A 13,821-nucleotide genomic window follows, 5' to 3' on the forward strand; every position below is an offset into this window, starting at 1 on the left:
ACTTCCTCCTTTTATTTCCATTCATCTTGCCGCCCACTCACCCAGGATGCTTTGTGATAGAGATTTTAGAGATTTTTTCCTGCGAAGCCAGAGACGGCATACCACCAGACGACCGCCACACACAGGAAGTTGCCTTCATAAACAACGTGTCCTCATGAACCCACAAACAGATGTCGTCGTCAAACCCACATACACTTTCAAATCTCTCCTTTTACAAACAGCACCAGAACCAGTTCTGGATTCAGATGTTTCCATATGCATCCAGGACATCTTTCTTCAGAAGTGCAGATGGGACATTTTACTGCAGGTGTTTAGCATAGTTTCATATTGGCAGTAGATTTGCTGTAGTTGTAACAGTGACAGAACTACAGTACACATTCGCTCTGAAACAAGATGTTTCCTTCATGTTGTGAGTTTGTTCGCATGTGAGTGTGAGAGCGAGCGAGAGGGAGACGTTCCATTGTTGAGGTTTTCCAAGATAAGCCCACTGGTTTCCAGGGACTATTTTTAGCTCACAGTTCTCAAATTTGACCCCTTTTGGGTCGTATTCTGACGGGTGTTTTTATTTATCATGAGTCCCCCGGAACACAGTGTCACCACGGATCACTTCACTTCCTGTCACATGGGTCATTGTAGGGTCAGCACGTCACACACACATATACACTTGCGCACTGAGAATGATGTGACACACACACACACACACACACTGAAAATATGACATCTGAAGGGAATGGGAAGGTGAGTTTTATGTTCCTGAATTGCAGCAGGTGGCCTACCCAAGTTTCACTTGTTATTTTACAAGACTTTTGATAAGAACTTAAAACACTTTTCTCAAATTGGGCACAACCTAAACAAAATAGTAGTATTACTGTACAAGGTCTACAGGGTTTGTGTCTTCTGTACAGCGATAAAACATGAACATCACCATCTCTTTCCTGGGTGGACAGCATGACATGTCTTTGTAGAATGGATGTGCTGTAAGAAGTGGTGAGGGAGTTGGACTTGAGACCCGACCCATGGTTGTTGTCACACTGATGCAATACGGAATGCACTTAGCGCTTAAGATATCACCAGGTAGCCAAATAGATGCTATGTAAATATGTACATTTCTGTGACGGAGGACGCCTGCTAAGCAAATGAATTATATGACCGTTGTAAACATCATTTAGATATGCTAAGCCTCCTTCAAAAACGTTTTGTCTTCATGACAAGTTGCATTTCATTATTTAGCTGCATTACTTTGATTATAATGTCAATGATTTACTGAACATATTTTGTATTTTTTTCCATTTAAGCGATATTGTCCAATCACGCGCCCTTGCCAATAGTTTTGCCAAGTAACATGGGATTCTTACCCAGTGTCCTCTCACCTGTACTTAGCCTGGGCTGTGTTCCAATCAAAAGTCAATGTTTCCTTTTATCCATACAGTTAACTACATCATTTATAACATAGGGATGCAGCAGAGATAATGCTATGACCTGGTCTAAAGCAGAACACCAGTCAGTATCTGGTGTGACCACCATTTGACTCATGCAGCACGACACATCTCCTTCACATAGAGTTGATCAGGCTGTTGATTGTGGTCTGGTGAATGTTGTCCCACTGCTCCTCTTCAATGTCTGTGCAAAGTTGCTGGATTTTGGCAGGAACTGGAACACGCTGTTGTAGACATTGATCCAGAGCATCCCAAAACTGCTCAATGGGTGACATGTCTGAGTGTAGGCCACAGAAGAACAGCGACATTTTCAGCTTCCAGGAATTGTGTACAGATCCTGGCGACATGGGGCCCGGCATTATCATGCTGAAACATGAGGCGATGGCGGATAAGTGGCACAACAATGGGCCTCGCTCGTCACAGTATCTCTGTGCATTCAAATTGCCATAAATAAAATGCAATTCATCCATGAAGAGCACACTTCTCCAGCGTGCCAGCGGCCATCGAAGGTGAACATTTGCCCACTGAAGTCGGTTAGGATGCCGAACTGCAGTCCAGTCAAGACCCTGCTGAGCATGCAGAGGAGCTTCTCTGAGATGGTTTACAGTTTGTGCTGAAATCCTTTTGGGTTCATTAGCTGTCCGGGTGGCTTGTGAAGAAGCCGGGTGTGGAAGTCGGATTTAAACACATTTTAGAGAAGAAAGCTTTTTGAATATTTCTGGGATCTTTTATTTCAGCTCGTGAAACATGGGACCAACACTTTACATGTTGATGCAGTGTTTACGTTTCTGTGTTAGTGTGTATTGTTCAACACATAATTCCTTACTCATTGTATCCAGTGGAATATTGTTTAAAGAGAGAGTGTCTTATTCTATAGATCCCAGCTGGTTTGACACTCTGCACTCACTATCCTGTCTGTCCTGACGAACATAGTCTGGTTTAGAGTAATGACTGGTCCATGTGCAGTGTACACTACATTATCAGCTGTGTGTAGGTTGTCATCTGTGCATGTGTCTGTTTACAGTGTGTGTGTGTGTGCACTTTTGTGTGGTTATAGCGAATACATAGGAATGCTTTTGTGAGTGTGTGTGTGTATGTGTTCTATTGGACTGTATAGATAATGTGTGTGGCACTCGCTCAGACAGTTTGGCGCAGGCCCAGATCACACTGTCCTTTTGAAAGGGATACAGTGGCTTGCGAAAGTATTCACCCCCCTTGGCATTTTTCCTATTTTGTTGCCTGACAACCTGCAATTAAAATTGAAAAAAAAAATGATTTACACAACATGCCTATCACTTTGAAGAAGCAAAATATGTTTTCTTGTGAAACAAACAAGAAATAAGATAAACAACTGAACTTGAGCGTGCATAACTATTCACCCCCCAAAGTCAATACTTTGTAGAGACACCTTTTACAGCAATTACAGCTGCAAGTCTCTTGGGGTATGTCTCTATAAGCTTGGCACATCTAGCCACTGGGATTTTTGCCCATTCTTCAAGGCAAAACTGTTCCAGCTCCTTCAAATTGGATGGGTTCCTGCTGGTGTACAGCAATCTTTAAGTCATACCACATATTCTCAATTAGATTGAGGTCTGGGCTTTGACTAGGCCATTCCAAGACATTTAAATGTTTCCCCTTAAACCACTCGAGTGTTGCTTTAGCAGTATGCTTAGGGTCATTGTCCTGCTGGAAGGTGAACCTCCGTCCCAGTCTCAAATCTCTGGAAGACTGAAACAGGTTTCCATCAAGAATATCCCTGTATTTAGCACCATCCTTCAATTCTGACCAGTTTCCCAGTCCCTGCAGATGAAAAACATGGTGTTCTCGGGGTGATGAGAGGTGTTGGGTTTGCCTCCAGACTTAGTTTTCCTTGATGGCCAAAAAGCTAAACTTTTGTCTCATCTGACCAGAGTACCTTCTTCAATATGTTTGGGGAGTCTCCCACATGCCTTTTGGAAAACACCAAATGTGTTTGCTTTTTTTGTTCTTTAAGCAATGGCTTTTTTTTCTGGCCACTTTTCCGTAAAGCCCAGATCTGTGGAGTGTACGGCTTAAAGTGGTCCTATGGACAGATACTCCAATCTCCGCTGTGGAGCTTTGCAGCTCCTTCAGGGTTATCTTTGACCTCTTTGTTGCCTCTCTGATTAATGCCCTCCTTGCCTGGTCCATGAGTTTTGGTGGGCGGCCCTCTCTGGCAGGTTTGTTGTGGCGCCATATTCTTTCAATTTTTTTAATAATGGATATAATAGTGCGCCATGGAATGTTCAAAGTTTCTGATATTTTTTTTATTACCCAACCCTGATCTGTACTTCTCCACAACTTTGTTCCTGACCTGTTTGGAGAGCTCCTTGGTCTTCATGGTGCCGCTTGCTTAGTGGTGTTGCAGACTCTGGGGCCTTTCAGAACAGATGTGTGTGTGTATATAATGAGATCATGTGACAGATCATGTGACACTTAGATTGCACACAGGTGGACTTTATTGAACTAATCATGTGACTTCTGAAGGTAATAGGTTGCACCAGATCGTATTTAGGGACTTCACAGCAAATATTCACGCACCACTTTTCCATTTTTTAGATTTTTTTTGAAATATTTTGAAACTATTTTTCACTTAACCAGTTTTGACTTTTGTGTTCGTCCATTACATGAAATCCACATAAACATCTATTTAAATTACAGGTTGTAACGCAACAAAATAAAGAAAAACGCCAAGGGGGATGAATACTTTTGCAAGGCACTGTAGGCTGTACTGCTGGACTCATTTGCTGTAGGATTCTCTAGAGCACAAATGAAAACAATGTGGCCTCTTGGGATGTGAGAGGAATATCATACCAGACTGTAAAATGGAAACATTGCTGGAAGAGGGTTTCTCAGACGTGATGTTTTTGACAGGATACAATAGTGCCCATGCGGAAATCCAATGACACAGTTTTGCTCTCTGATGCTGTTAAATGTCTTCAATACAATCTCTAGAATTAAGTTTGAAAATTTCAGACATTCATTTTTGAGAGGCTCTGTTCTTTGTAACCTTGGAGTGACGTGACCTTGTGGTACAGCACTATTCACCCATTAGCACAGTGTAGCACAGTGTTTTTAAAACAGATCATGTCAAATAAATCATGTAAATAATAAATCATGTAAATAATAAATCATGCAAATCTGTCTGGACGTGAATCGTGAACATCTGTCAACGTCTCACCAAATGGATGTTTGTAGATGTGATTATACCATGGCATTATGGAATTCTCATTTCTGAATTGGCTTGGAGGGCATCCTAGAGCGTTCATTATTTCCTTGCAGCGCGCGGTTTCTCTGCACGGTCAAATTCAATGGCTATAGTTCATTCTTACATGTTCTATATTTGAGCTGCTTTTGAAAGCAAAAGTCAAATTTGGCATTTGTTGAGTTAGATTTTCCTTAATAGCAAGCTAGGACTGATGTTTTGGTTAGCTAAACTAGCAAGTCTGTGTTTGGTTATCAAGGCAACTACTGTATCTATCTAGTCAACTCGGAAGCTACTTCAGTGGATGTTGAACACATTTCTTGTGCCAAATTAACGCATTTCTGGCTGAAAATGTGTTAAATTATAGCCATGGTATAACAGGGATAATCAAATAGGGGCTCTATGCGTTCTCCGGAAAGAGTTCCGCCACTTCCACGCCATTAATTATTTAGCATAAAATGCATAGGCCCTCATTGATTATCCCTTACTTAATACACAAGACTTGATGCCTGCGACCTTTAACCTGAGTATGACCTATAACATTTGATCTTTGAACTCTCTCCAGACCCCTGTCTAACCGTGATGCCTCCATGCATGGGTGACGCAGACCGTTTCAGCCTGGAGGCCCTCCGGGTCATTCACAAACAGCTGGATGATGACAATGACGGGGGAATCGAGGTCAACGAGAGTGTAGAGGTGAGTAATACTAAAACTGGATTAGTCTGTATGTGACATTCGCTGATCATTTGTGATACCAAGACATTGGTGTTATCAAGTCATGTATGTAACCTGATTATTTATGTTACAAGTCATGTGTGTAATTTGGTCATTGTTGTTATGAAGTCATCTCTGTTACCAAGTCGTCATTGTTCCCTGGTCATTTCTGTTTTCCAAGTAATTTTTTTTTTAATGATAATGTTTTGAGTATGCATTGTTAAGGTGGGAACGCTTTGTGGCTTTAAAAGTTGACCTGAACTTGGCCTTAAAGCCTTACAGCCTCATAAACAACGCCATAAACTAATGGAGTAATGTTTGCAAGCCATTATCAGCTTAGGAAGCTCGTGGAGAGATAGTGGAGATAAGAGAGGGAGAGAGAGAGAGAGAACTATAACATGATAGGCCTTTCTCAGTGTGATTGACAGTAAGACCACCATGACCTGGTCTGACCTATAACCTCTCGTAATCAGCACCGTCTTAGTTGAATAAAAAAACACATTTATTGTGTGTGTGTGTGTGCTTACACATTTGTGTTTGTGTGCCCATGCATGTGTGGGATGACGGAGCAAGGCCCTGCACCTTTATGGGAGCACAGAGCAAGGCCCTGCACCTTTATGGGAGCACAGAGCAAGGCCCTGCACCTTTATGGGAGCACAGAGCAAGGCCCTGCACATTTATGGGAGCACAGACCAAGGCCCTGCGCCTTGAAAGAGTAAAGAGAAGCTTCGTAAAAGCCCATGTTTATGGCCCCAGTAGGATTTGATAGCTCTTCTTGAGTGCAAGGAGGCAAAGAGTTGCCCATTCTGCCAAGACATGAGCTGTCCTCGGATCAGCCCTTAAGAGGACGATTGTAGTGTCACTAGAGATCCCCAGTGGTGTACGACTAGGTGCAGGGTGAAGTTCTATATAGACGCTGATCTTGGGTGATTTTTTTAACATTTATTTAATTTTCTCCACTAATGGTTAAGGTTAGGATTTGGGGAGGAGAATTTGATCCTACATCTGTACCCCGAGCGAAACTTGACCCTGGAATGTGTGACTATTCCCAGGGAGATTGGATTGACACACTCAGGCGAACATGTGACATGGTCTGCTCTTTTCTGTTCATGCTGTTAGGAGCCTAACCGTTTTAGAAAATTCACCCAATTTTACACTGAGTGTACAAAACATTAAGAACACCTGCTCTTTCCATGACAGACTGACCAGGTGAATCCAGGTGAAAGCTATGATCCCTTATTGATGTCAGTTGTTAGATGAAGGGGAGGAGACAGGTTAAAGAGTTTTTTTTAATCCTTGAGACATGGATTGTGTCTGTGTGCCTTTCAGAGGGTGAATAAACACAAGATTGAAGTGCCTTTAACTTCTCTAGGATATGTGGGACGCTAGCGTCCCACCTGGCCAACATCCAGTGAGATTGCAGAGCGCCAAATTCAAATACAGAAATACTCATTATAATAATTCAGAAAAGATACAACTATTTTACATTGGTTTAAAGATTAACTTCTTGTGAATCCAACCACGGTGTCAGATTTCAAAAATGCTTTACGGCGAAAGCAAACCATGCGATTATTTGAGAACATAGCCCCGCAGACAAATCATTACAAACAGTAACCAGCCAAGTAGAAGAGTTACACAAGTCAGAAATGGAGATAAAATGAATCCCTTACCTTTGAAGAGCTTGATATTGTGGCATTCAGAAGACATTCATTTATTCAATAAATGTTCCTTTTGTTCGATAAAGTCTCTCTTTATATCCGAAAACCCCCGTTTTGTTTGCATTTTCTTCAGTAATCCACAGGCTCAAACACAGTCACAACAGGCAGACAAAAAAATATAAATTGTATCCGTAAAGTTCATAGAAACATGTCAAACTATGTTTATATTCAATCCTCAGGTTGTTTTTAGCCTAAATAATCTATAATATTTCAACCGGAAAATAACGTCATCAATATAAAAGGTAAACAAGAAAGGCACTCTCTCGGTCGCGCGCATGAAGAACCTCTGTGACACGGCAGGGTCCACTCATTCAGACTGGTCTTACTCCCTCATTTTTCAGAATACAAGCCCGAAACAATTTCTAAAGACTGTTGACGTCTAGTGGAAGGCATAGGAACTGCAATTTGAGACCTAAGTCAATGGATACTGTAATGGCATTGAATAGAAAAAAAATCCTACTTCCTGAATGGATTTTTCTCAGGTTTTTGCCTGCCAAATCAGTTCTGTTCACAGACATTATTTTAACAGTTTTTGAAACTCTAGTGTTTTCTATCCAAATCTACTAATTTAATGCATGTCCTATCTTCTGGGCCTGAGTAGAAAGCTGTTTAATTTGGGCATGCTTTTCATCCAAATTTCAAATGCTGCCCCCTACCCTAGAGAAGTTAAACAGGGTATGGTAGTCGGTGCCAGGCGCACCAGTTTGTGTCAAGAACTGCAATGCTGCTGGATTTGTCACTCAACAGTTTCCAGTGTGCATCAAGAATGGTCCACCAGCCACAGAACATCCAGCCAACTTGACACAACTGTTGGAGTCAACATGGACCAGCATCCCTGATGAATTGAGATGCTCTGAGGGCAACAGGAAGGTGTTCCTAATGTTTGGTATACTCAGTGTATATACATTATTCCCAATAACTTGTTTGACACACTTTGTTTGATTATTTTATTATGAATGAAAAATTGTGTTAAGGGTTAAATGCCTTTTGGAGTTGTAAGAAAATTGGTGAAGTCGGTGTTGATGGTGACAGGGTTGATGGTGACAGGGTTGAGGAAAGGGGGCCACTTTAGGGATGTCCTCACCCCCTGCCACACGCACACAACCTCAATCTCTCTTCCTGGCAGTAGTGAGGTAACGGGTGACAGTGATCAGGTAACGGAGTTGACAGTAACCTTGTCACAGGGGGCATAATATGGTGATAGTGACACCAGTAGTGATGGGGTTCTAGTGTAGTGTAGGGCTGCTGGATAGTGACACCAGTGGTGAGGGTTCTAGTGTAGTGTAGGGCTACTGGATAGTGACACCAGTAGTGATGGGGTTCTAGTGTAGTGTAGGGCTACTGGATAGTGACACCAGTAGTGATGGGGTTCTAGTGTAGTGTAGGGCTACTGGATAGTGACACCAGTAGTGATGGGGTTCTAGTGTAGTGTAGGGCTACTGGATAGTGACACCAGTAGTGATGGGGTTCTAGTGTAGTGTAGGGCTACTGGATAGTGACACCAGTAGTGATGGGGTTCTAGTGTAGTGTAGGGCTACTGGATAGTGACACCAGTAGTGATGGGGTTCTAGTGTAGTGTAGGGCTACTGGATAGTGACACCAGTAGTGATGGGGTTCTAGTGTAGTGTAGGGCTACTGGATAGTGACACCAGTAGTGATGGGGTTCTAGTGTAGTGTAGGGCTACTGGATAGTGACACCAGTAGTGAGGGTTCTAGTGTAGTACAGGGCTACTGGATAGTGACACCAGTAGTGATGGGGTTCTAGTGTAGTGAAGGGCTGCTGCATAGTGACACCAGTAGTGATGGGGTTCTAGTGTAGTGTAGGGCTGCTGGATAGTGACACCAGTAGTGAGGGTTCTAGTGTAGTGTAGGGCTGCTGGATAGTGACACCAGTAGTGATGGGGTTCTAGTGTAGTGTAGGGCTACTGGATAGTGACACCAGTAGTGATGGGGTTCTAGTGTAGTGTAGGGCTGCTGGATAGAGACACCAGTAGTGAGGGTTCTAGTGAAGTGTAGGGCTACTGGATTGTGACACCAGTAGTGATGGGGTTCTAGTGTAGTGTAGGGCTACTGGATAGTGACACCAGTAGTGAGATGGTTCTAGTGTAGGGCTGCTGGGTAGTGACACCAGTAGTGATGGGGTTCTAGTGTAGTGTAGGGCTACTGGATAGTGACACCAGTAGTGATGGGGTTCTAGTGTAGTGTAGGGCTACTGGATAGTGACACCAGTCGTGATGGGGTTCTAGTGTAGTGTAGGGCTACTGGATAGTGACACCAGTAGTGAGGGTTCTAGTGTAGTGTAGGGCTACTGGATAGTGACACCAGTAGTGAGGGTTCTAGTGTAGTGTAGGGCTGCTGGGTAGTGACACCAGTAGTGATGGGGTTCTAGTGTAGTGTAGGGCTACTGGATAGTGACACCAGTAGTGATGGGGTTCTAGTGTAGTGTAGGGCTGCTGGGTAGTGACACCAGTAGTGATGGGGTTCTAGTGTAGTGTAGGGCTACTGGATAGTGACACCAGTAGTGATGGGGTTCTAGTGTAGTACAGGGCTTCTGGATAGTGACACCAGTAGTGATGATGTACGGCTGCTGGATAGTGACACCAGTCATGATGGGGTTCTAGTGTAGTGTAGGGCTACTGGATAGTGACACCAGTAGTGATGGGGTTCTAGTGTAGTGTAGGGCTACTGGATAGTGACACCAGTAGTGATGGGGTTCTAGTGTAGTGTAGGGCTACTGGATAGTGACACCAGTAGTGATGGGGTTCTAGTGTAGTGTAGGGCTACTGGATAGTGACACCAGTAGTGATGGGGTTCTAGTGTAGTGTAGGGCTACTGGATAGTGACACCAGTAGTGATGGGGTTCTAGTGTAGTGTAGGGCTACTGGATAGTGACACCAGTAGTGAGGGTTCTAGTGTAGTGTAGGGCTGCTGGATAGTGACACCAGTAGTGATGGGGTTCTAGTGTAGTGTAGGGCTACTGGATAGTGACACCAGTAGTGAGGGTTCTAGTGTAGTGTAGGGCTGCTGGATAGTGACACCAGTAGTGATGGGGTTCTAGTGTAGTGTAGGGCTACTGGATAGTGACACCAGTAGTGAGGGTTCTAGTGTAGTGTAGGGCTGCTGGATAGTGACACCAGTAGTGATGGGGTTCTAGTGTAGTGTAGGGCTACTGGATAGTGACACCAGTAGTGATGGGGTTCTAGTGTAGTGTAGGGCTGCTGGATAGTGACACCAGTAGTGATGGGGTTCTAGTGTAGTGAAGGGCTACTGGATAGTGACACCAGTAGTGATGGGGTTCTAGTGTAGGGCTACTGGATAGTGGACCATCACCTGTTGGACTGAGTGCGAGTTGGACCTCAGTCAGCAATGTTATACGAATAGATTCGCTATTTTTATAGACGTGGATTATTCATATTGTGACTAGTTTGGGGGTCGTTCTGCTTGTGGAGTGTATGGGGGTCGTTCTGCTTGTGGAGTGTATGGGGGTCGTTCTGCTTGTGGAGTGTATGGGGGTCGTTCTGCTTGTGGAGTGTATGGGGGTCGTTCTGCTTGTGGAGTGTATGGGGGTCGTTCTGCTTGTGGAGTGTATGGGGGTCGTTCTGCTTGTGGAGTGTATGGGGGTCGTTCTGCTTGTGGAGTGTATGGGGGTCGTTCTGCTTGTGGAGTGTATGGGGGTCGTTCTGCTTGTGGAGTGTATGGGGGTCGTTCTGCTTGTGGAGTGTATGGGGGTCGTTCTGCATGTGGAGTGTATGGGGGTCGTTCTGCTTGTGGAGTGTATGGGGGTCGTTCTGCTTGTGGAGTGTATGGGGGTCGTTCTGCTTGTGGAGTGTATGGGGGTCGTTCTGCTTGTGGAGTGTATGGGGGTCGTTCTGCTTGTGGAGTGTATGGGGGTCGTTCTGCTTGTGGAGTGTATGGGGGTCGTTCTGCTTGTGGAGTGTATGGGGGTCGTTCTGCTTGTGGAGTGTATGGGGATCGTTCTGCTTGTGGAGTGTATGGGGGTCGTTCTGCTTGTGGAGTGTATGGGGGTCGTTCTGCTTGTGGAGTGTATGGGGGTCGTTCTGCTTGTGGAGTGTATGGGGGTCGTTCTGCTTGTGGAGTGTATGGGGGTCGTTGTTTTGATTTCCTAGCTGGTCTCCAGTGTAAAAGGGCTCTGTGGTACCCATAGACATGCCTGGAAGCGTGTACACACACACACACACACACAGGCAGGCATAATTTATTGAGGGAAGGATAGCTCAGCGAGTTGTTGACATGTGCTACTGGTCACCACCAGAGGATCCATGGCTAGATATTCAGACCTCCTCAAATCACACACACTGCCCCACCCATCCCCTTCATCTCTCACACACACACTGCCCCACCCAGCCCCTTCATCTCTCACACACACACTGCCCCACCCATCCCCTTCATCTCTCACGCTCACACTGCCCCCCTGCCCCACCCAGGCCCTTGATCTCTCACGCACACACTGCCCCCTGGCCCTTCATCTCTCACACACACACTGCCCCACCCATCCCCTTCATCTCTCACGCTCACACTGCCCCCCTGCCCCACCCAGGCCCTTGATCTCTCACGCACACACTGCCCCCTGGCCCTTCATCTCTCTCACACACACACTGCCCCCCTGCCCCACCCAGCCCCTTCATCTCTCACACACACACACTGCCCCACCCAGCCCCTTCGTCTCTCACACACACACTGCCCCACCCAGCCCCTTCATCTCTCACACACACACTGCCCCACCCAGCCCCTTCATCTCATCTCTCACACACACACTGCCCCACCCAGCCCCTTCATCTCATCTCTCACACACACACTGCCCCACCCAGCCCCTTCATCTCTCACACACACACTGCCCCACCCAGCCCCTTCATCTCTCACACACACACTGCCCCCCTGCCCCACCCAGCCCATCTCTCACACACACGCTGCCCCCCTGCCCCACCCAGCCCATCTCTCACACACACGCTGCCCCCCTGCCCCACCCAGCCCATCTCTCACACACACGCTGCCCCCCTGCCCCACCCAGCCCATCTCTCACACACACACTGCCCCCCTGCCCCACCCAGCCCATCTCTCACTGCCCCCCCCTGCCCCACCCAGCCCCTTCATCTCTCACGCACAACCTTACAGAAGTTCAGAGTGTGTTGTTTGAAAGGGCAGCAGAGGCTCATGGGAAGACCCAACTAGAATCCAACTCAGACAACTAGCCCCTTTGTATTGTGTGCGTGCTTCCTGTCCATTTGAGATAATATCCTAGTCATTTGTCAGGTGACTCAGCTATTTTCAAAAACTCCCGTTGGATAACAACATCAATAGCAAACGAACTGAAGTTGTGCAACTTGTCAATGTGTTTGTTAACGAATAAACGTCCACTGTTTAAACTTTGTCATTCTGTTTGCTAGGAAACCAACTCAAGTGGAAATGGCAGTCATTTCTCCTGTTCAACCATTTAGGAGAACTACAGCTGACATACTGATAGATTTTACTAAAACACTGAATACTAACACTCCCACTTGTCTCACTAGCACTGACTTTACTGACAGTTGGTTTGAGTAAAGGTTTGAGGTAATTCACTTACCTAGCTGCCTTGAGATAAATACTCTGATAGTCGCTCTGCATAAGACCGTCTGCTAAATGACTAAACCATCTACAGTATCTATGACCCATATTCATTCCTGAAACATGAAGAAGTTTATTTATTCTCAGTATGGTTGATATTGCCTTCCAGTCACTGATCTCAACCCACAGCAAGACCACAAATTATCACAGCAATTAATACCGTAGACGGCCCAACCCACAAAACTCACACTGAGAACCACATTGAGCTAATCCTCGAAGGTAACCTCTGGTTTAGAACCACATTGAGCTAATCCTCGAAGGTAACCTCTGGTTGAGAACCACATTGAGCTAATCCTCGAAGGTAACCTCTGGTTTAGAACCACATTGAGCTAATCCTCGAAGGTAACCTCTGGTTTAGAACCACATTGAGCTAATCCTCGAAGGTAACCTCTGGTTGAGAACCACATTGAGCTAATCCTCGAAGGTAACCTCTGGTTTAGAACCACATTGAGCTAATCCTCGAAGGTAACCTCTGGTTTAGAACCACATTGAGCTAATCCTCGAAGGTAACCTCTGGTTTAGAACCACATTGAGCTAATCCTCGAAGGTAACCTCTGGTTGAGAACCACATTGAGCTAATCCTCGAAGGTAACCTCTGGTTGAGAACCACATTGAGCTAATCCTCGAAGGTAACCTCTGGTTTAGAACCACATTGAGCTAATCCTCGAAGGTAACCTCTGGTTTAGAACCACATTGAGCTAATCCTCGAAGGTAACCTCTGGTTGAGAACCACATTGAGCTAATCCTCGAAGGTAACCTCTGGTTTAGAACCACATTGAGCTAATCCTCGAAGGTAACCTCTGGTTTAGAACCACATTGAGCTAATCCTCGAAGGTAACCTCTGGTTTAGAACCACATTGAGCTAGCCTCTGTAGTCCTTATATCCTACCTTTATGGTGTACAGCTCTGTTATTGGTCAATGCAAAAACCTGAGTCAACATTCTCCCTTCTAGCTCTACACACACACACACACACACGCTCCCTTCTCTCCTAGCTCAACACAGAGCTTTGTAGCTATCATGACTCACTGTTTAAAACCCAGGTAGGGAGCAGAATAGCAGTGCTTTATTGTGGCGTAGCGACACAACTCGTGCCAAATCAACTCATG

At 45.3% G+C, this 13,821-nt stretch overlaps 1 protein-coding gene across 2 annotated transcripts in view; it reads left to right on the top strand.

The window, feature by feature from the left end:
- Positions 1 to 13,821, top strand: part of LOC110500895 (stromal interaction molecule 2) — a 79,792-nt gene that overhangs the window by 47,646 nt on the left and 18,325 nt on the right. For both annotated transcript variants that reach the window (XM_036958259.1, XM_036958260.1), the window contains exon 2: positions 5,225 to 5,355. In XM_036958259.1, the coding sequence (XP_036814154.1) occupies positions 5,225 to 5,355 (131 nt within the window). The remainder of the gene's footprint in view (positions 1 to 5,224; positions 5,356 to 13,821) is intronic.

This window comes from Oncorhynchus mykiss, chromosome 21 (genome assembly GCF_013265735.2).
Source record: "Oncorhynchus mykiss isolate Arlee chromosome 21, USDA_OmykA_1.1, whole genome shotgun sequence".
Classification (NCBI taxonomy): Eukaryota; Metazoa; Chordata; class Actinopteri; order Salmoniformes; family Salmonidae; genus Oncorhynchus; species Oncorhynchus mykiss.